A 23,600-nucleotide genomic window follows, 5' to 3' on the forward strand; every position below is an offset into this window, starting at 1 on the left:
TTTTCCTCTCAAATGCTTGAGTTAATAATAGTAACTGTTGCCAATTATTATTCAGCAATCACATCCCTGTGTTTTCTTCTTGCCTTTTCTTTTCTTCTTCTTCTTCTTTTAATCTTTGGCTCACGTACTTATACAAACTTCAACAATAATTTTGTGGATGAAACTAAACTGAGGTCATACAGCCTGGTTGCTTCAGGCTATACTTGGGATATTAGATGGCTTAATCCTGAGGCCACAGGATTCAGCAGCAGCGAGCTCTTTGTGAGCTTTGCAGAGCTGCTTCCACAGCAATATGTGATGAAGAATTTTATAGTCTTCTCTATGATTTCATGCTTTATCTGAAGAAGATGCTTATTGGAATGTATCTATTTTTAGTCTGGATAAATCTACAGAAGTGAGTTATCCTTTGGGTCTGGTATCCTCAGCAGTGATTATACACTTCCAGAATGAAGTTGTTATATAAATTTTAGCTTTACAGTGAACCATATTAAAAAAACCCCAAACAACAAAGCAAAAAACACTAATAAGAAGTACTGATGATTCTGCTGAAGATAACCTTTCATGTTCAGAAGCTGATCTTAGATAGAATTGAAAAGATGGAAAGTACTGTGCTCATGGCTATGTGCTAGTAACACTCATAGAATTAAAATGGACAGGGCAATGCTCTTGGGATAAAGGAGATTGAAGTGCCAGAGAATAAAAGAAATTTTTAACCCTTGAACACTCTTATGGTAACTGATGAAGATATTCTTGATTACATTCCCTTCCAGAAGAGACCAGAAAGCTACCCACTGGTGATACAAAGCATAGTGGTGGTAGCTATGAAGATGGAAGGCAGGTGGTGCTTGTGCTATGCCATTCTGGAAAACTGAAATGTAAATTGACATATTTGATACCTTAATAAAGTTGACACTACTGAGTCATCAGTGGACCATCCCAGTAATGATGATTAAACACTTTCTGAAGCTCTAGTAACAGAACTGTGGCCAGTAGACTGAAGGATGTAAGCATTTTCTTCGTGTTAGTGCTCATGCGGATACTATATGGAGTATAGTATCTGATTTTTAGGGTCTCCAGTACAAAGGAGATGTCAAGGAACTGTAGAGACTTTGCAGAAGGACTATTCAGACGGTCAGAGAACTGGTACATATGGCACAGAACAGGTTGCTGAATAAAATGGAGTTTCCCAACATGGAGGTGCGAATGGTAAGGGAGTTCTGGTTGCTGCCTCTGACTGCTTAGAGGGCAGGTATGGAGAAGGCAGAGACAGGCTTCTGTTACAGATACACAATGAATGGACAAGACGCCACGGCAGACAGTTGTAGCAAGGTAGATTTTGCCGGAGTATACAGAAAGGTGTTCACTGAGAAAGATGTGAAGGACTGTAATAGGTTGTGAAGAGAGACTTTGGAATTTTCCTTTGTGAGCTTTTCACTATTTGTCTGGACAGGGCCTTGAGGAAACTAATTTACTATTTGAGTTAGTTCAGCTTTGAGTAAGAAATTGGAAGAGAGATCTCCATAGATCATTCCAGCTCAAATTTTTGCTATGATTCTCTGATGGTAGATTTCATATCTTACGTCAGTCTCTTTTCATTTCATGTCCCTGTTCAGCAAGAAGTTAAAAGTTAGTAGATAATCCATCCTTCTTCCCAAAACTGGACTGGACAAAAACCAATCTGAATTAAAAATCCTTCAGACTGTCAGACTTCAAAGTGCTGGAATGATTCCAGGTCTTGAATCCCACAGTCTGATTCAAACAACCCATGTATCAGTGTCTGTTAGAATTCTTATAAATTAAAACTGGGAATGTAGAACTAGATTGTCAAATTAAAGTTCAAATTCAGTCTGATGAATTGGCTTATTTTTAAAAGCCATTTGTGTTGCAGAAACACAGATGTTAAATTAACATCTTCCTCAACTAGCACAACTACCAGTCCCGTTGTAAAGCTGAGCACGCTGTCTCAGAAGACTTTCAGTAGATGATTTGAAAATGTCCCTGTGTGCATGTTGCCTACTGTGTTTTGGGATATCTGTGTAGATGAAATTTGGGGTTTGCTCTCTACTAAACAGACGTTTCTGTGGTGCAGATTTAACAGGCTCCTCAATTCAAGAAGGACAGATTGAAAGAGATCAGCACAGAGACACAAAGACGATTAAGGGAGTGGAACCTCTCTTATGAGGAACTGCTGAGGGAGCTGGGGCTCTTCAGCTTGGAGAAGAGGAGACTGAGGGGTGACCTCATTAATGTCTATAAATATGTGAAGGGTGAATGTTTGGAAGTCAGAGACAGGCTCTACTCAGTGATGTCAAATGATAGGACAAGCGTCAATGGGTGCAAGCTGGAGCATAGGATGTTTCACATGAATATAAGGAAAAGCTTTATCACTGTGAGGGTGGTAGAACACTGGAACAGGCTAAGTTATGAAGTCTCCTTCTCTGGAGGCATTCAAGACCCACCTGCATGCATTTCTGTGTGACTTACTCTAGGTGATCCTGTTCTGACAGGGGATTTGGACTAGATGATGTTTTGAGGTCCCTTCCAATGGCTAACATTCTGAGATTCTGAGATTTGACTGACAGGAAATGTCTCCATCGGGTGTGAGGCAAATACACTAAGGTTCCAGAACAGAGTGCTAACAAACATGGAGGGTTACTAAATGTGCCTGAACACCAGACTTCTGCCTGGATTTTCACTATCTTTAGAAGAGACTGATGCTCTTGTCTAACCACTGTCTCAACTGTTGTTTAAACAATGATGACTATTTTTGTTTTGCCCTCTCAAAGAAAGCATAACTATGACAATATTAGTTTTTCCTATTTTATGTGAGCAACTTGAACATAAGAACTATTACAACAGTTTAAAATCATATAATCTTGATGTTGCCAATGATATTAGTCTTATAGTCTTCATGCCTTTTCACACCATGCTGATTTCTGTTTAGGATATAATACTTATCCTAAAACCACGCTTGCAAATTATGAGAAAGGCACTAACTACAATGAACCAGGCTTTGTAATATTACTGCAAAATGTGTTTTGCACTAGTTATCAAGTGTGAATTGTTCAGAAACCAGTGATAATTGTACATTGATTCTCTGAAAGTCCATCTTTTACAGGGGAGAATAAGGTTTTAGCTCTTATGATGGTTTCTATTTGATGTTCTAGGGCCCAGAGAAAATTAATATTGACTTTGGACTTTGTATTATGCTCAGTGGGAGAGATCTGACCTAGATGTAGAGCTCTGAAATGAATTAGACACATAGTATAAACTGATATTCTAGGTTCTCCTTCTAGTCAATATGAAATGAAATGCATCTCCAGAAGCAGATTCAGACACCTGGCTTATACCTGGTTTATGGAAGGAATTCATCACACTGGCTGAACCTTTTCTCCAAATGCATAATGAACTGTACATTTTATTACCTGAACAAAATGTACAAAATCCTTTCATGTGGACATCTGTTGTGGGTTTTGGATATTGATCAGCATCGCTTCAGAGAAAGAGGGAGATAAGCTTTCATCACTATAAACTAATGATACATTTTGTAGAGAATATGATTTATTCATTTGTGGTAGTACAAACAGACTCCCTGTTCAATCCCTTCACTGCACCAAAGGGGAGACTCAGCTAGACATACTTTACTGACACACTTTACCTACTTACAGAAGAAACTGTGTTCTGCAAGTTTAAATCAATATAAGCATTTTCCCTCACTTTTGGGGGAATTTTTCTGGGAGCACATACACTGTACTCTAGTTCCTAGCTTCACATCCTTCCTGCAAGTCTCTACTGCTTTTTCCTTTGATGTGATCTCATGTCTGTCCCTGCCAGGAAGCATTTGCACTGTCTGCATTAACAACTTCTTTCTGTGTACAGAAGGCTCTGGATGTGTACAGTGACCCTGTATGCAGTCTGTGCTGGCGTCCTAACCACAGTCTCCTCTCTAGATCCAACTCCTGGCACTGCTGCAGTGTTCCTATATGATTGTGTATAAAGATAATATGGCAGACTTTGTATATTAAAGGCTTATTCACAGCTCTTGTGATCTGCCCCACTGCCTAACTGTGTAGAAATGAACAACCAAGCACACAGAGAGACATAAACTAAATAGAATTGGGAGTTCTAAAGCAGTAATCCCAAATTTGGAAAACCAAGGGAGTAATCATTGGAAAGTAAACACAGAGAAAGGGATTCGTTATGAGCAATGGAGTTGGTGTGGGTTGCTGATATGTTATCTTTGCTGGTCATCCTGACTCACCAGCATACTGAGTTTGTCTAAATAGCTTCAGATATGTTCAACTTGCCTTATGGCCACAATCAGTCTCTCCAAAGGCATTCTCAGACAGCGTGAGAAAATTGTGACCCACCTCTTGTAGACCATGGCTACTCCCAGGAAACCAGAGTGCTCCAAAATCCTACCCTAGCTGGGAGCGCTGCTATTGTCTTGGCACTGAGGGGTGCCAGGAGGACCTGGAGCAATCTAGTGATGAGTTAATTAAAAGAAAACAAGTTACAGTTTCATCTCATTTGCTGAAGAAGATGGTTAACTCTGTTGCAGCTGGCTGCTAGTGATTTGCTGTGCTGGGATGAAAGCCCATCTTCTTCAATCATTCCCCAGCAGAACAAAATTACCCGTGTCAGGAAAACTCATTTTGTGGCATTAATCAGAATGGATTAAAACTGAATGATTTCTGAGCTGCCCTGTGAGAATAGCTGTGGGACATCAAAGAGAGCTTGTGATCCACAAACCCAGAAGACTGTGTCCTCTGATTTGAATTATTGCAGTCAGACAAACATTTATTGAAGTGACATGTTAACTATATTGCATTTAAAAGCACTTTGGAGTTTAGTCACTTGTGTCCTATCTTCTCCAATGTAATATAATTGGTGTGTTCAGGTGGTTTTGTTGGAGGATTTTGAAGATCCATTTAAAATCTTGGACTGTTTCTTAATCTTAAATGTTGTGTAATGAGCTACCACAGATTCCACTCAATCCATTAGGAATAAATCCATTGCTATACATGTTAGAGCTACATGCAGTCATTTCAAACAGGAATGTTTCCCTGGCTGCCTTTGAAAGTAGTTTTCTTCTTCTAAAGAAATAATAAATAAATAAATAAAAGCCCAGACTGGGTAGATCTGGGATATCTTATAATCCAAAAATCTGGTTTAGATAATGTATTTGAATTTGCTACTTAGCAACATGCTTGTCAAGAGGATAAAGCCTTTCTTATAAACCCAGGAATCTGGATTATCTGTGGAACTTGGGAAAGGTGCATGAATTAGCTTTTAAAAATGTCTCATACTGTTTTTGTTTTAAGAACAGAGTATATGCAAGCTGCCATGTACAGTAGATATATGTCATATGGCTTTCAAAGGCAAAGGGAGACAAATGTGCCTGTTCAGATTCTTGTCCACTTCATCTAAGATCCTAAATGTACTATAGTCACGTACATGTCATTGCTGAGTGGAAAATATTAGTTTGGATTTGAGAGACCCAGAGGAACCCTAGATCCTGCTGTGGTCACTGCCACACAGTCGTCGTAAAACTGTCTCTTGCCCAAGTTCTTGGGACTGTAGTACATAGTTCTGCAAAAATGTCAACTTGATGCTCAGTACTAATTAAAACAAACAAACCCCCCCACAAAACAACCCCCAACAAAACCCCTAAAACCCAAACCAAAACAAATAAAATACTAAGACTTGTTAAGGAAGGAATAAAATGGTTTGATGCCATTGAATAAACAGATTCATGCTTCACTTGCAACTTAAAGACTGTGCAGAAACCTGCTCTCCCCACCTTAACAATATACAGCACCACTAAAAAGATCCAGTTACAAGAATGACAAATATTTTGTTGTGGTTTCTGTGCAAGGAGCAAAGGAGTTAGGATATGTCAGTCTGCAGAAGCACAGACAAATGAAAGGAAACTACAATAGAAATCTATGAATTAATAAGCACCATGTAGAGAACGGATAGGAGATTCTTGCTTGTATCATAGGTTTAGAATAAAGAAGAGGAGATGATTCATGACTCGATGGGAATTTAACCTATGGAGGAATTGTGCCACAGGATGTTCTGGATGTTTCAAGTTTACCAAAATTCAAGAGAAATCCATGAAGAGCTGTTACATGTGAGGATACAACTTCTGGCTCATGAAGCCCCTGAAGGCTGGACCGTGTTCTGATGAATTGCCACCATGTGCTTGTTGTGGTTCTTTCACACTATTTGCTAGACATTTGCCTTTGGCCAGAGACAGGACATTGAACTAAAGGAATCTTCTTGTCCCAGTACAGTCAAAGTTTAAAACCACAGGAGTTTCCATATGAGACCATGTGGGGAAGGGGAAAGAGGAGACCACAACTAGGTGGGTATGGCACGTGACTTAGAGTGCACACACTGTTTCAGACAGTGCCATTGGGAAGGATGGAGCATCTTCACATCTTCTGGGTTCTTTGTTTTTCCATGACTTCTTTAGTTGTAGTGTTGCATTCAAAGACAGAATTGGACTCACATATTCCAATTTCCAAGGAAATCTTTAGTCTGTTTGGTACTTAAGAGACACGAGAGATGTGGTTTCAGTCCTTCACTGCAGAGATACATGCCTGCAGTGTCATTACCACATTATCTGTGATAATGTTTCACAAAACTCAGGATAATACCGGAAAGATATTTGATAACAGGATTTCCTGGTGGGCTTGTTTTATTGTTTCCATCCAAGTAGGATCTGCATGTGGTATGAAGGAATATCTCATGTGGGAGGCAAGGAAAAGGATCTTGAACAACCTTACATAGAGTGATTACATAGAGTGATTTTCCTTTGAAGCAGGCCTGGAACTCTAGCTGCACAAGTTTTAGAGACAAATTGAAGCAACAGATTTCAGAAATGCCAATCTACACATTTCCACTACTGATTATTATATTTAAAAATAGCTTCTATATAGCATTTGACAGAGTCCCTGGAAGACTTTTATTTACAACAGAACATTCTAGTACATCAGAAGCTATAGTCTTGCCACTTTAAATCACCTTGATCTGCACCTTTCCCTGTAAATAGATGATGCAAGCAAGTTGGCTGTAGACTTTGAGGGTTTATTATTTATTCAGACTAACCCTAACTTGAGAGCTAGATGGTCTTACCTCCTCATGTGAAGCAATGAGAATGTCTCTTTGGACCATTTCCTAAAAACTGGGCTGTGCTGCCTCTCTAAATGCAAAAAATACTTCCAAAGTGCCAAGCAGGGTGGGTGAGTCAGATCCCTCCTGGAATTGTTTCTCTGGAAAATTGTCACAGTGCTTGCAGATGCATTCATCTGAGGTATCCCATATGCATATGTTATGCCTTTCAGATAATTGCTGAAAATCAGCCTGAAATATCATTATTAACATGTCCTCTGTAACTGCCTGTGTCTTTATTGTGCATTTTTCCATCAGAACACAGAATCTGTGACCCAATACGTGCTGCTAGGAATTACATGAAAATAACAGTAGAAGAGCTCCCAGCTTCATCTGGACCAGATTATATATCTAATCAAGTCATATTTAGCTGCAAGCTATCACTTGATTACTGAAACACCTTCGAGTGTGAAACACCTCAGTTTATGCAGAAAAGCTGATTATTCTGGTTTCCAGGGAGTTCAGTGAGATTCTTCCTCTGAATATTTATCCATAATTTAAGTAGAAAAAAAATTGGTCTTTATGGGACTTGGCTCTCCAACTCATCCTCAGGAACAAAAATGTGTTTTAGAGGATACATTTCACATTACCCCTGTTCTTAGTCTGAATCATCTGAGGGCAGGATGAGTCAGAAAACCAAAATGATTTTTGAAGAGAACTGTATCTTGAGGGGTGACTTGTTACCATACTACTGAGGCTCAAAGGTGGTTCTCCACAGAGGTGTATGGAAGGGAGGAATACCACCCACTTACTTTGGACAGTGCCAACCCCTAAATACAGATGTGAGTTGCAGTGATTGCTGTGCCTGTAACTTGTATAAGTGGCCTTGACCCCAAAGTAACACATAAGACTGAGCCTGGTTGCTGCTGCTCTGGTTGCTGTGCCAGTAAAAGTGCTCAGCGAGAAGCTGTCACCCTGTTTAGGGCTGGCTTTGTAGCCAGCACTGGACTCTAAACCAGAACAGTCCCATGGCTGCCAGTCAAAGGTAGTCTGTTTCAGGTGTGCTCCTGCCAGCCTCTCTCAGTGAAGCAGGAGGGTGTTTTGTACAGAGCCAGTCTGTAAGGTCCTTTGGAGTTAATGCTGTCCTGATACTGCTGCATGCTGTAGGTCCTCTTCTGTGTTATATTTTTTGTAAATTATATATATATATATATCTCCCAGAGAAACCTAGGAAATTGTTCATCACATAAGAAGTTCTCCCACTTCAGGATAATTTCAACTGTAAGAGGCATACAGGAACAAATTTGTTAGCAAAAGGGATCATTCACTGAAGCCTGAAGCACAGTCCTAAGCAAAGAAGGGTGCCCAAGTGGCTCTGGAGCTCCCTGAGACAAATAAAAGTAGATTTATTTCTCTGCTCTGTTGTAGAAATAATTTGGGCTGGGACTTCTGAAAGTACTGGCTGCCTAAGGACATAGAGTGCAGACTGCCACCCATGCAGAGTGCTTGATGGATGGTAGAATAAAATTCGGTGCAAGCAGCTATGGCTGGCAGGAGCGGGGACAGGGAAATGTAGGGGGACGCAGGAGAAATCTCCTCACTCCTCACTCACATTCATGGCTGAAGGTCAACCATGGATTAGCGAAGATTTATCTAAACTAGCATTTTTTAGTCCAAAGCAAGTTGCAGGGAGGAGAGAAGAAAAAGAGAAAGGTAGCATGGATACTTCCCAGAACAGCCTCCCAACTAACACTGATTCACAGCTTAGAGGTTGTCAGGAAGTTCAGTGCTTGGGAAAATGTCCAACATCCTGCTACAGCCTAAGGTTTGCACTCATCTCACCCATGCTCCTTGTTATTCCAGCGCTGTCCACCACAATGAGTATGTTAAAGATTTTTCTTTTTCTTTGTAGAAACATGCAAAACAGATGTGCAGCATCCTGCCAGCCTGTGCCTGGGAAGCGGGTTAAAACCGAAGGAGCTTGTCATAGTCATACAGTTATGTCCCAAGTAGCACTTATGAAAAGTGAGGACTTAACGGGGATGATTTCTATGGACAGGTATGGTAAAAACTTACTAGGGTTTATCGGTGGTGCTGAAAGGATGAAGCGCAGCTCAGTGAAGGAGCTTGATCAGTGCATGGCACTGGTAAATGACTGACCAGTGAAGACGTGGTGCCTTTTAATAAATAAACTGTTTGACTAGAAGAAAAATGATACTGAAACACTCTTAACTGTGGCACTTCCAGGAATGTTGCATGCCTCCTTCATCCATGATTTATTGGTCTCTTGATTCTGTTATTTATTCACACACAAAAAGGAAAAGAGCAGTAAATGGTTTTGTCTTTTCAAATCTGAAAAGAGATTTCTGTATTTGCCATGTGCTAGCCCAGGCTATTGCCACATGTCACTCATGCCTGTTGCAACAAGCTGAGAGGCTGAAGAGGGTATTTCTTGTTTACCTCCCTGGAAACAGAAATAGTGTTTTAAAAAGCCCCAGTACTCGACTGTGTGGCTCCTAATTCTCCTAGTTTTAACCCACAAACAAAACACTCCCCAGCTGCTTGGATGACAAACCATGAAGAAATGCAGCATGTGACAGCCTGGTACATCTCCCTCAACAAATGTTTTGTCTGTCTTAATAAAAACGATAGCCCCAATGGCAGGAAATAGGCATATGAGCATCCCACAGCTCTTGGCATACAGGTGAACAGAGCTGAGGAACAGCATGACATCCCTTGCCTGGTGAGCAGGGTACAAGGTCTCCGACTTTACTCACCAGCAGGCATTTGGAACAGACTGATCTGCAACTGGACAAATGGCTTCTTTGCATCACAACTGCTGCCCAAGACCTTAAAATCTTCTTGTTTGGTGCTTTAACTGAAGCAAATATGAAGACTTTCAGCTTCTCTGTAAAATGTATTTTTCAGGAGAAAAATTTGCTTGGCAATTTGCTCCTCTGTTCACATGCTGTTATTGCAGGCAGGACTTCGGGCTTTGATCTGAAGAAGGCTGGAGGCAGGAGCAATGATGGCTCCCTTAGGCAGTGGCTAGGATGCAGCTGATGTAGAGCATAGTGAGGAGGAGCCTGTGCTGCTGTAGGTCCCCATTCTGGAAAAATATACAAAACTGAGACATAGCACTGTGTGTGTTTGTGCAGCACAACTGCACAAGTGTCCCTATCTATGTGGGAAAACATCCTGTTTCTCCACTTCAGTGCTAATTTTCAACTGAAATTGTTCCTCTGACAGGAAGCATCCTCCCTCATAGCCTCAAAAGTATATAGAGCTTACTGTAACAATAGAAAATTAGGATTTCTCAAATTAAATGCAGATTAAGAGTATTGGCAGAGCCAGTCTTAGAAAACACAAAGGCTGTGTGTTTGGTCTTTCTGAGCGATGCTAATTAGTAAATGCTGTTTGCAGAAGTGTCTGTATTGAACAATTGATGAGAAAAAAGTATGAGAACCTTTCCCCCCTTATTGTAGACTTGTCTCTGGTTTTACTGTACTTCTTGTCTAGTCATATTCTATTTTCTTAGTGATTTCTAAAAGTAATCTTTATTTTTATGCTTTGTTGCTACAAAGAATTAATTGCATCGGTGATTTCCAGCACCTTCTCTGTGAGTCTTCTACCCACAGTCTCATCTTCTTCCCTGCCCCCTTCATTCTCAGCAGCACTGTAGGTCTGCAGATGAAAGAAGGGGGAAGTTTGTACCATAACCCATCTGGCAGCACTTCTTTTTGTTGTCTTCTCTCACACCCCTCTCCTCTGTGGTTACCTGGGATCCAGGAGGGAGTTTGACAGCAGTGCTGGGCCCTTGTGTTCCTTGTCTTCAGGTGCACAGCACCATGGTGGAAAGCAGTGCACGGCTCAGACTCCTTGCTTCACCCTCCCTAGACTCAGATCTCACCCAATGCTTCAGTGCTGGGGACTCAGTGTTTCTGTGGTATGGGGCCCATTGGTCGAACCTGTCCAGGTCCCACTGCAAAGCCTCCCTGCCCTCTAGCAGATTGACACAGCCACCCAGTTTGGGGTCATCTGCACATTTACTGAGGGTGCACTCAATCCCCTCATCCAGATCACTGATAAAGATATGAAAGAGGACAGGCAACCCTGGGGGATGCCACTAGTAATTGGGCACCAGCCAGACTTAACTCCATTCACCACAACTCTTTGGACCCAGCCATCCCAACAGTTTTTTATCCAGTGCAGAGTGCACTTGTCCAAGCCTTCTGCCATGAGTTTCTGAAGGACAATGCTGTGGGAGACAGTGTCAAAGGCTTTACAAAAGTCCAGGTAGACAATGTCCATGGCACTTAGATTAGTCAGACAGGACCTGTCTTTCATAAACCCATGCTGATCATGGCTCCTTAAGTAGCTCGGTCTGGACCTAGATGCTATTATTGGTTTTGTTTGTGACTGACAAGGGAGATGTATCTTGTTCTTTAAAGCTGACTACTCATTTTAAAATATTAGTGTGCTTCTGTCCTTCTTCCCTTTGCCTGGCACATCCAAATGGCTTGTAAACTTTTTTGGTTTGGGGATGGTCACTTGCATTCCTTTTGTTTACTAACAAACTGGATAGGAATTTCAAAGTGCAACCATAACACAAAAATTAGAGTAATGGTCCCAGTAAACTAATTTGTTATAAGAGCTGTAGAAACACAAGAACACACAGCTTTAACCTGTTTTCATGTGTAAAGTAAAAGTGGTTGAACAGCTTTCTGTAGAGTTTGAGCAAGCTGAACTCAGATACAACATTTCAGCTACACTGTGCAGTGAATCAGATAATAGTTGGGGAGGGTACTGTCAGTGCACTAGTGAATTATGCTTTTAGGTGATTATATAGAAAGCAATTACCAACCTCATGAATTTTATGCAAGTGATTGATTGCTTGACAATTTAATGTGGATTGAACTCCCTGAATAGTCAGCCTCCCAGATGTTTTTTCTCTCCTCTTACATCTTTATTGAGATATCCTTTATCTCTTTCTTTTTGTATGATTTTCCCATTTATGTTTTCTTCAGCAAAGAATCCTTTTAATTCGTTCTCAATTTAAATGACAAATAAAAAATGTTAGATTTCAAAACTCTGTCAAGATGCAAGAGGACTGGCAAAATCCAAAGAGCATGTCTTCCATGCATTGAGGCACTGGAAGCTAACTACTTAGAATCGATCATCAGTTTATTAGACACACGTGGGCCATAATCCAAACAACTTTAATGCCTCTATATGAGTTTATTTGCCTGGGTAATTCCAGTGAAGTAAACAGAAGTATACACTGACGTAAACTACCTCAGAGTAAACTTAAAGACTATGACTACGTAAGACTTAAGAAGGGAGAGGTCATGGACTCATGCACAGGGTTACAGCTGTCTTTATTGCCAGCTTGTTAGGAAGCTTCCCAGTATAGGTCAGCTGCAGATGAGCTGGCACTTGCTCTCATCTAAGCAGTGTGAATAAAGTCCCTTTTGGGAAGCTAAGAAAGCTCAACAATGTCTATGCCACTGTTTGTTGAACTAGACCTTATCACTCTCTACAACTACCTGAAGGGAGGTTGTAGACAGGCGGATGATGGTCTCTTCTCCCAGGCAGCCAGTACCAGAACAAGAGGACACAGTCTCAGGCTGCGCCAGGGGAGGTTCAGGTTGGATATTAGGAAGAAGTTCTATACAGAAAGAGTGATTGCCCATTGGAATGGGCTGCCTGGGGAGGTGGTGGAATCACCATCATTGGAGGTGTTCAGGAGGAGACTTGATGGGGTACTTGGTGCCATGGGTTAGCTGTTTGGGTGGGTTGGATTGGTTGATGGGTTGGACACAATGATCTTGAAGGTCTCTTCCAACTTGGTTTGGTTTATTATAAATAAAGGTTTATTCTACAACAAATGTATCCGTAGAGGCCAATACTGGAAGCTGCAAGGAGCACAAGCTGTGTACCAATGGCTGGGTTGGATGTTTGCAACAGTTTTCATAAGTCTGCCCCTCTTGGGCATTTGAAATGAACCTCTACATAGGCACACACAAACCCCTTGTCTCTAAATTGGAGAGACATGGATTTGATGGATGGACCAGGATAAGGAATTGGCTGGATTGGTACACCCAAAGAGTTGTGGTCAATGGCTTGATGTCCAAGTGGAAACCAGTGATGAGTGGTGTTCCTCAGGGGTCAGTATTGGGACCAACCTTTGTTGGTGACATGGAGATTGGGACTAAGTGTACCTTTAGCAAGTCTATCAACAGCACCAAGCGGTGTGGTCCAGAGGGACCTTGAAAGGATGAGAGTTAGGCCTGTGAGAACCCTATGAGGTTCAACAAGGCCAAGGGCAAGGGGAAATTTGAAGAATAAATACAGGTTGGGCAATGACTAGATTGGGAGCAGCCCTGCAGAGGAGGACTTGGGACTCTTGGTGGATGAAAACCAAGTATGAACTCCCAGAGTCACAGGATTTATTAATTGCCTTCCTGTAATGATTACCAGTTTCAAAAATGCAGCACTCACATCAGATGCTGCAAAAAGACCATTATAGGGCATTTTTCTAAAGTACATGCAAAATAAACTTGCAGAAGTAGAGCCTAGAATTGCTCATCTAAGTTAATACAGAAGAAAATCAGTTTCTTGAGAGGAGTGAAAGACCTGGCTCAATATCTGCAGCATCTCTGTTGCTTAGTGTTTGAAAAATATTTGTCTGCAATACCAGTTATGTTTATTGCCAAACTGTTTCAAAATCCAGTTTGATGCTGATACATGCTTTGGAATGAGGTTGTAACCCCTGAGGAAGTAAGGTTATTTCCAGGTACTTTGGAAGATCTGTAACAGCTGCTCTGGCTGTATAAACTGAGGAAGAGTCTGAAAGATTTTTAATTACTTCTCTGAGGAGGAAGAGAGCCATCAGCCTTGCTTTATTCCTCTTCATTAGCAAATGAGCTTATGGCTCTAAGTCCAATACCAGCAGAAGTATTATGAGGAGGTCATATGTCCTTTCAACTATTAACGTGATGAGCTAGAAAATGAGCTGGGACACTACGGAAGATGTTCTGTGCTGTTCTGAAGAGAATTTAAATCCCAATCCATGAAGAGTCAATGTTCGGGGCTAAGGTAGCTTTTACTGAGGTTGTTTGCTTTTATTACTTTGTACTTTCCTGATGTTCACTGCTATTTTATTTTGTTTATTTTCTTTCTCAGAGTAACATCAGATCATGTGGATAAAGTGGTGAAGTAGATTTACTTGTAATGCAATATACTGAGAGCAGTCTGCCAGCTTTGCTGCGGGACATTTCTGGCAGTGCATAAAAAATACAAACAAAAAGGTGATAGCAAACTAAAATAATACAGGGAATTTTGAAAGGACATAGCAAAGCTTCCTATCTTTACATTGTTCTCTTTTGATATTAACTGGAGTACAGGAGTCTTCCTAGGATAAAGGTTATGTAACTATGGCTGCTTGGATATCTATGAAGGAAATTAAAATAAAGCAGATTGTTTAGCCTGGAGAAGAGGAGGCTCAGGGGTGACCTCATTGCCCTCTACAACTACCTGAAAGGTGGTTGTAGCCAGGAAGGGGTTGGTCTCTTCTCCCAGGCAACCGGCACCAGAACAAGGGGACACAGTCTCAAGCTGCGCCAGGGGAAGTTTAGGCTCGAGGTGAGGAGTAAGTTCTTCACTAAGAGAGTATTTCGTCATTGGAATGGGCTGGCCAGGGAGGTGGTGGAGTCACCATCCCTGGAGGTGTTCAAGTGGAGATTGGACGTGGCACTTGGTGCCATGGTCTAGTCATGAGGTCTGTGGTGACAGGTTGGACTCGATGATCCTTGAGGTCTCTTCCAACCTTGGTGATACTGTGATACTGTGATACTGTGAAATGGATACTAGAATTGGCAAGGTTATTTCTAGGAATTGGTAATAGAGAGGAAGAGGTGGTAATTTGGTATAGCGTATCACAGGATAAAAAAAAAGAGAACAATTATTTGAAATACATTATTTTAAGCTAAGAAGTATGTCTTAACCATAGTTTTGTTCTATTTTATATGATCTGCAGTAATACCTACAGAAAGGATAGCATATGCATATTCCTCAGTGGTGCCTGTGATGTGACTGACGTATTTGATATAATTCCCTCCTCCCCTTTAATTCTCCTCCCTGATAATCAGTCAATGATGGCAAAGACACTGACTGTTCTTTTAATGGAATTGTCACATAAAATGCCATGGAGGAAATCTAACCTGATGCAGGAAAGTCCATATTCTTTGAAAGCTCAGAACTTCCCTTTTTTTTTCTCACAGAAGACAAGCTCTGTAATACTTGGGCTATTAGCACATATCTAGTTCACAAAGCATTAATTTACTGACATACATCATACATGGTTTCCTGCCATAGTACATGCCAAGAACCAAACTGGTAAATTTCACACTAAAGAACAGTGTTTGTTTCCTCTAAATTTAATCTAGAGTTCAGAAATGCTTTCATAATGCACTGAAAACAACAGTGAAACCACAATATCACTAAGGTTGGAAGAGACCTCAAAGATCATAGAGGCCAACCTGTCACCACAGACCTCATGACTAGACCATGGAATGAAAGGAGCATATTCAAGAAGAGAACATATTGATCATAGCCCCAGGAAAACACAATTCCAGATTACCAAACTTGAATGACAGCTCATTTTCATCCAAAAATTACTTACTGATCTCATTCTTATGAAACCTTAAAAGAATGGAAACTGGGAAGCGTAATTTGCAAGAAATTATATGTATTTTTAATGTATGTTCAAAGCCAAAAGACCAGGTGGCAGTGGCTGTGTAGCTTGACACTTTCTTTCTCTTCTAAAGCAAACAACAAAAAAACTGACAACTGGTATCTTAGCAGTACAGAAAAAAAAACCTGATAAACTCACATGTTTTTTTTCCCAGGCTGTGAAAAGCAGCTAAAGTTTCATTGCCCACAAAGAAGTGGATAAACTCTGTTCACCTTCAACTGCACACTTGTTTTTGGCAGGAGCTCTGGAAAGATTTCAAGGAAAAAGGCTAGCAAACCTGCAAGATCTGTTCTTTCTGCAGGTAACTGCAAACATGTCCCCAAGATGACAGACTTGTCTTGAGTATTGTTATGATAGCTCACTGAAGTGAAAAAGTGAAATAATGCCTGATAACATACAGTTACTGCATATTGTATGGAAGAAGACTCTACACGTTGTGTCCCAACCTCCTCAAAATCAGCATTCCACAAATGTGAGACTGGAAGCAGGAAGTGAAGATTTCAAGGCACAGTTAATCTTTCTTAAAAAATAGGTTTCCATGGAAAAGCATAGATTTTGAAAATGTTAAAAAGAAGAAAAGAAAACAACATTACAGGGAGTAAACTACTTGGAAGAAAGTAAGTTTTCACATAGTTAGTCAATTTAATTAGTTTTAATGACTCATGCAATCAGAGGTTTCTTTTCCATTTAGAAACAAGGATGAAAGGCTATTCAAGGACTTCAGGTGCCGATATTTCTCTCACCTGCTATTAAACTTGCAAACAACCTTCTTTCATAGTTCCAGCTGGAGCACTAAAATATGATTAGGCTAAAGATTAGAATTTCTTTTGGCACATTAGAGCAGCAGTGCAGATAAAACACAAATATCTTACTTCAGCTCAAAAAAAGTGCCATAATATCTGAGCTCAAGGAGTACTGTTTTGAGCTACTTTGTTTTGCAATGGTTTCATCCAGCAGGGAGCTATTGTTCAGTCATTGGTCATTTGCATTTTAATCATTGTAATTTGTTTGAGTTTGCATATATGGCTAGTAATTAGTGACAGAAAAACACATCAGGAGTGTAAAAGAGCCCTGTCTGTTGCTAATATACATCCTGGTGAAGTATATAATAATAATAATAATAATAATAATAATAATAATAATAATAATAATAATAATAATAATAATAATAATAAATAAAAACAGGTTGGAAGAGACCTTCAGGATCATCGCATCCAACCCATCAACCAATCCAACCCACCCAAACAGCTAACCCATGGCACCAAGCACCCCATCAAGTCTCCTCCTGAATACCTCCAATGATGGTGACGCCACCACCTCCCTGGGCAGCCCATTCCAATGGCCAATCACTCTCTCTGTATAGAACTTCCTCCTAACATCCAACCTAAACCACCCCTGGCACAGCCTGAGACTGTGTCCTCTTGTTCTGGTACTGGCTGCCTGGGAGAAGAGACCAACCTCTGCCTGTCCACAACTTCCCTTCAGGTAGTTTTAGAGGGCAATAAGGTCACCCCTGAGTCTCCTCTTCTCCAGGCTAAGCAAGCCCAGCTCCCTCAGCCTCTCCTCATGGGGCTTGTGTTCCAAACCCCACGCCAACTTCATTGCCCTTCTCTGGACTCGTTCCAGCAAGTCAACATCCTTCCTAAACTGAGGGGCTGAGAGCTGCTTTTTTTCTCGGTGCTTTTATGCCATTAAAGTTCTTGCCCTTGACAGTCCTTGAGTGAGCATAATCCAAGACACACCACATTTTCTGACAGTCTCTTTTAAGAGGCATTCCTTTGCATTTTTTGTACTTCATCCTTCATGCAGCCTTAATCATCTCCCCTTGAAAGAGAAATGATACTGCTCACCTACAGTGCTTCTAAGTATACACCTCTTTGTTTAAATCCTCACTTTTTTTTGATTGACAGTGAATTTCAAAGCAGGTAATTGAGTTTATGTCAATTTTCTGTTATTTTTTAGGAGGTTTGGGGTTTTTTTTATGATTTTTGCAGTCACATAACTTTTAAAAATAATTTTAGGAGGTTTGTTTTTACTTTTGTGGAGTTTTGCAGGCTATCTCACAGTCTCAGGCTGCGCCAGGGGAGGTTTAGGTTGGATGTTAGGAAGAAGTTCTATACAGAGAGAGTGATTGCCCGTTGGAATGGGCTGCCCAAGGAGGTGGTGGAGTCACCATCATTGGAGATTTTCAGGAGGAGACTTGCTGGGGTGCTTGGTGCCATGGGTTAGTTGTTTAGGTGGGTTGGATTGGTCGCTGGGTTGGACGCGATGATCTTGAAGGTCTCTTCCAACCTGGTTTATTCTATATGGTTTATTCTATATCTACTAGTTCTGCTTGCAGTTATGATGTAGTGCTAGTAAACATACCCTAATAACATGTTACAAAGTTGCATAGAATCAACCAATTCTGCTTATTAATTGAGTCAATGCAATGTTCCACAAGGAATCAGTATCAGGAAATTATTTTATGAAGATTTGCCTGGTATCAGATAAGCTTCAGTTTTATTGTTGTGTTAGATTGGATGGTGCTCAGATGCACAGCATTTGAGTGTGGTGGTGTTCTTATGGCATTAGCATCACGAAGGAATTTAAATGTACATCTTCTTTACATGCTGACAGCTTCTCTGGGCTCTATGTACTTAGAACTGTCAAAACCTGTCACTCTCTGATGAAAGAAATGGTCCCTTTCTGCCTCCATGGCCACTCGTTTCTGCTAACCTTACGGTGGAACTGAACGAGTGAAGCACTCCAGGTAAAATTAACCTGTCTGAAAAGCTGTCTGGGAGCAGCTCTGGTGAATTAGGTGAATTAAGTGAATAATCTCATTTGACTCGCCCTGTTAAGCACAGAAGATAGCTGTTCCTGGAGGAACTCTTGCATCTTCGATAATTGAATCTTAACATTATGGAAGGGCTAATGCATAAGCACAGGCCCTGTTGGTTCTTGTTATGGCTGTTCATCAGAGGCATAGCAGGATGGAAAGGGATCAGGGGAGCTATCTTCTGAGCAAGCACCCCTGGTAACACCATTCATAGATGCAGAGACACTCAGGATGCTGATACCTGCACGATGCCACCAGCATGCTCAATGAATGGCATTTGCTGCACTGGTTCCACAAGGGTAACTTCCCTCATTTTTATTCAAATGCTGTTAAGCTGCACAGGAGGAAGGAGGAACTGGGCTTTGGCTTTTGTCCATTTCAGCATAATCACTTGGAGTCTTGCAACAGTATTCTGAGGTGTGGCAAGCCTGCTGCTTTCCACCCTGCCAGTGCACTGATGCCATTGTACTACCAGGACTGGTTCTGCCAGGACAGAGAAGGGGCTTGGTTCACACATGCTTCCTCAGGCATGTTTGTTGTGATGGCATAATGCATTCCCCCAGGGGTTCTGTCAACGCCAGTTCCTTCCTATGTACAGATAGAACTGTGGTTCAGGGAGTAGGCAGTGAGTACAGTTTAAAATGCTTCTACTTATTTCCTGAGAGTTGAGCTTCCAGCAGTGTTCCCTGCTAGAAGAGGTGCCAGCTGAAATTGCAGATGTCTTCCTTATGGATAAAAGGGTAAAAGAAATGACTGTGTCTCAATATTGTCTTTCTGTTCTGAGAAATTTTTGGGGCTGGCTGACCACTAAGGGTAAGTCTTCAGATATCCCAGCACATGCATCTGCATAAACCAAATCTTCCAGTTAGATTTTAGTCTGTGTGTGCTTGTATTTAGCCTGTAAACCTGCCTGCTCCCCCCACCCATACTATTTGGAGGAAAACTCACTCTTTTGTCAGAGTGCACTGGTTTTGAATGATGCAGTCCTTTTGCTTGGTCACAGACTGGACTCTTGCCCCAGACAGCTCTTGTTGGGCAGCTTCCTGTGGACAGCCACAGCTCTATCTGTGGTGTGGGAAGGAATGGTAGCCATTCCCATCACAGCCACAAAGGTAGGAATGAGCACCCAGCTGTAAGACCAGAGCATCCCTCTCCTGAGTTTATAGCTGTGTCTGCTGGCAAAGCAGGGCTTAGATTCATCACACCCACTGAGTTCAGAGGTAGCGACTAAAATTTTACTTCATATTGAATAATTATTTATCTCCACCAGGTTTATAACTTGCTGCTACTGTGAATTTCAGAAATCTTACTTTACTCCCCCAGAATAAATAATAAAACCAATCACTCTCCATTACCATGCAACAATTCAATATCCTGACATTTATGAGCTCCCAGTAGGAGTTTAAGTAATTAAGGATGATTCTGCATTCTTCACAGGGAAGATTGGCTTTTTTGTTTACATTGCCATCAACAGTCTCGTATGTTGGAACACTTTAGAAAGTACTAAGGATATATGCTTCCCTCCCACTTTGAAAACATTCTGCCTCAGCATTTTTGTGTGCTGTTTTCATTATCTTTGCCTCCAGTAAAAACCCTAAGATAGGCATGATTTTCAAGGAGAAGGCTTCTGTCTAAACAGCCTTCAGTGCATGTTAACAGATTTAACAAAAGATTAAAGGGAAGAATGAAATTAATAGGAAGTGTGAAGACTAAAACTAAGGCTAAATCACTCCTGCCAATATTCTTGGGTCCAAGTTTTCATTTCCCTCCCATCAGAAGTTTATCTCCCAATGTGTTGCATCCTTTGGTTTTAAAAAGTATTCCAGTGTATTAAAAAAGCTAACACCCTGTTTATTATAAAACATTGCTACCTTTGAGATTCTGTTTTAAAAACAGAAAGTGACAATGAGCTAAGATCAGCTCTGTAGGAATATAACTAGGTCAACAATCTCTGGTGAGAAGAGAGAAGAAACAGCATAACATAGCAAAAATTCAGATCCCAGGATTGAAGATTTGGGCCCAGGAGTCCTCTGATCCTGTTAGCATCATAGCATCAGAGTGGATCAGAGGCTTCTTCATGGAGCCCAAAGAGCCTTTCCAGATCCAGCCTGATGAACAAAGTCACCTTCCTTCCTGCTCAGTGTAGATGTGGAAAACTCTCCCGCCAAACACAGTGAAGCTGCAGAGCCCTGTTGGGTGGCGTTTTTCATCTACCTGCCTTTGTTTGTAACACCTGTAACTCTTGCATGCAGTGCCTAATTAACCCAGTGTTTGAGGGAAAACGATGGGCAGTGAAGTGCAGAATGTTATTCATGTCAAAGAGATTCAGATGAAAGAAAGAACCATACAAACTGGATGTGTATCTTACACTGTTTTAGCAGACTCACAACTTCATCCATATTTGTATATAGAAATCAGAAGAACAAGAAACACCATACCCTAGAATAACAAGCTCACCTTCTGCCCACTGTGTCTCTGTGTGTTCTCATAATAGAAATTATGAGCTTGACAGTTAGAAAGATGCAAGGCTGATACAGAGGAGGCTTGGAGGAACATCTGTGCGCAAGGATCACATCTCAGAAGCATGGCAGAGAGTGTTTGTCAGCAAGACAAATGAGCATGCCCTGAGCACAGTGTTGGCAGGAGGGTTGCTGCCAGTACCTGTGCGAGCACATTTCAAGCTGACTTGGACACGTTCAAGTATCTTTATAGTCAGTGGAACTGCACTGGTACTGGCATTAAGCTGAGACATGCAGCCCTTTAGTTTTACAGGCCTGAAATTTCATTCTGATGGGAAAAGCAGATACTACAGTCTTTGTGTGCACCTGAGACCCAAGGCCAGAAGGAGAGAGAGTGACTAGGAGGGTGACTTAGCCCAGTAGCTACAGCTCTTACCTCAGGAGAGGATTTTGGGTTTTCTTCTCTACCCCCAATATTATTTATCATTTTATACCTTGAGTGTCCAAAGTCATAGCCCATTCCAAGTAAGGGACATGAACTTCTAGTATCTGACAATGAGACCCCATCAAACCTGATTCCCTCCAGATCACAAGGTTCCTGAAGTCCTGATACAGAAGCTCAGCTGTAGATGCTTAGAAGGATCCTTCTCCTTGTCTCTTTTGTAGCCTCGTGGCTATGAGGTTTGTAAAGGAGATACAGAATATGAATGTGAATTATATTTGGACAGGGGACCTACCCAATTAGCTTTCTTGGACAATTAAGGTAAAAATGGTTTCAGGAGACAGGATACCTGATCTAACAGATGAACACCACTGTGAGGCAGAAGATCAATTGCTTCTACTACCAACTTTTATGCCAAACCCAGCAGTCATTGGGCAGCCTGTGAATCCAAGCCATGAGATGAGACTCCCTAAATATCTCCCTGCTGCATAAACAAATTAAACTGTCTGGCAGACAGGTCTGAGAAACAGAAAGGGTAGAAAGGACCACAATGTGCCTGGAAAGAGGGTGAAAACCTTCCCCTTCAGCAACAGTGAGACATTAGATTAGCCCCACAGCTAAGCCTCACATTTCTGAGGCATCCAGCAAGCATAGATGAGCCACCACTGGTATTTGGAAAACCTTCAGGCTGAGCAGGAAGCTTAATGTGGAAATGCTAAAGAAGATGCAGAAGCTGCTGCTCCTTTTTCTTCTTACTATTTTTTAAAAAATTTATTTTGGCCTTACCCAATTAAACCTTCCCTACATCTCATTTTAGACATCAAAATAGGCCTTATTTCTGCATTTGCCAATCTCATCTTTGAGACATTGATTCTGATTCTTCTGCTGCTAAGTTAAGATGCCGCTAAATTAAGACGCCTCGAGTTCCTGTGGACCTGCTTCTTGATAAATGAAGTAATTTTACCCCTTTAAGTCTTTTACTGCAAGGCATTTTCTCTAAATCTTTTGAGCCTTTTTTTTTTTTTTCCTGTGGATTTTTCAACTTAATGTAATTTTCATCCTACATCTGCTTGGGACAATTGTAAATTACTATACTGTTCATTAAAAATTCATCAACCCCCCAGTGCATCCCTGGAGCAACCTGTTATTCTGTGACTGACAAGGCACCAAGTCTGAATCAACAATGTTTTCCTACTAAACATATGCAAAGCCTTCCTGTCTCCATACCCCAGTACATTATGAGTAACCCAGAAGTAAAATAGCAGTCTGGCAAAACCTTTGCTGTGCAGAAAGGATCTGACAGAAGAAGGCACAACTGCATATGCACTTCATATGCATAATGATTTTCCAGGTGTTACCTGGAAGCTGCTTTTATTTTTGAGAGAGATACTTGACTATGGAAAATTTGTATAGTTAGACAAAATGATACATAGACCTACAGGATTAATGGCTGTGTAGAAATTAGCATTTTACCTTTCATTGCTTATTAGAATAGAATAGAACAGAACAGAATTAACCAGGTTGGAAAAGACCTTTGAGATCATCAAGTCCAACCTCTCACCCGACACCATCTGATCAACTAAACCATGGCACCAAGTGCCTCATCCAAACTCCTTCTAAACACCTCCAGTGATGGTGACTCCACCACCTCCCTGGGCAGCACATTCCAATGGGCAATCTCTCTTTGTGGGAAGAATTTCTTCCTCACCTCCAGCCTGAACCTCCCCTGGGACATCTTGAGACTGTGTCCTCTTGTTCTGGTGCTGGGTGCCTGGGAGAAGAGACCAACCCCCACCTGGCTACAACCTCCCTTCAGGTAGTTGTAGAGAGCAAGAAGGTCTCCCCCTGAGCCTCCTCTTCTGCTGGCTAAGCAATCCCAGCTCCCTAAGCCTCTCCTCATAGGGCTGTGCTCTAGACCCCTCCCCAGCCTCGTTGCCCTTTGCTGAAGGTTAAGTGTTTGAAATTAATTCCCAAGTCTTCCTTGATTATTCTTGATAAGACCAA

General features: G+C 41.3%; 1 protein-coding gene across 3 annotated transcripts in view; it reads left to right on the forward strand.

The window, feature by feature from the left end:
- Window positions 1–23,600, forward strand: part of SPATA13 (spermatogenesis associated 13) — a 190,174-nt gene that overhangs the window by 53,146 nt on the left and 113,428 nt on the right. Inside the window, exon 1 of one of the 3 annotated variants that reach the window (XM_068143829.1) lies at window positions 14,155–14,217. The exons of the other annotated variants lie outside the window; for them this stretch is intronic. Within the exon in view, the coding sequence (XP_067999930.1) occupies window positions 14,203–14,217 (15 nt within the window). The 5' untranslated portion in view covers window positions 14,155–14,202. Of the gene's footprint in view, window positions 1–14,154; window positions 14,218–23,600 lie in introns of those variants that run through there. 3 annotated transcript variants of the gene reach the window in all.

Source organism: Melanerpes formicivorus, unplaced genomic scaffold (assembly GCF_026170545.1).
Source record: "Melanerpes formicivorus ecotype bairdi unplaced genomic scaffold, bMelFor1.0.p_v2 SCAF_1, whole genome shotgun sequence".
In the NCBI taxonomy this organism is placed as follows: domain Eukaryota; kingdom Metazoa; phylum Chordata; class Aves; order Piciformes; family Picidae; genus Melanerpes; species Melanerpes formicivorus.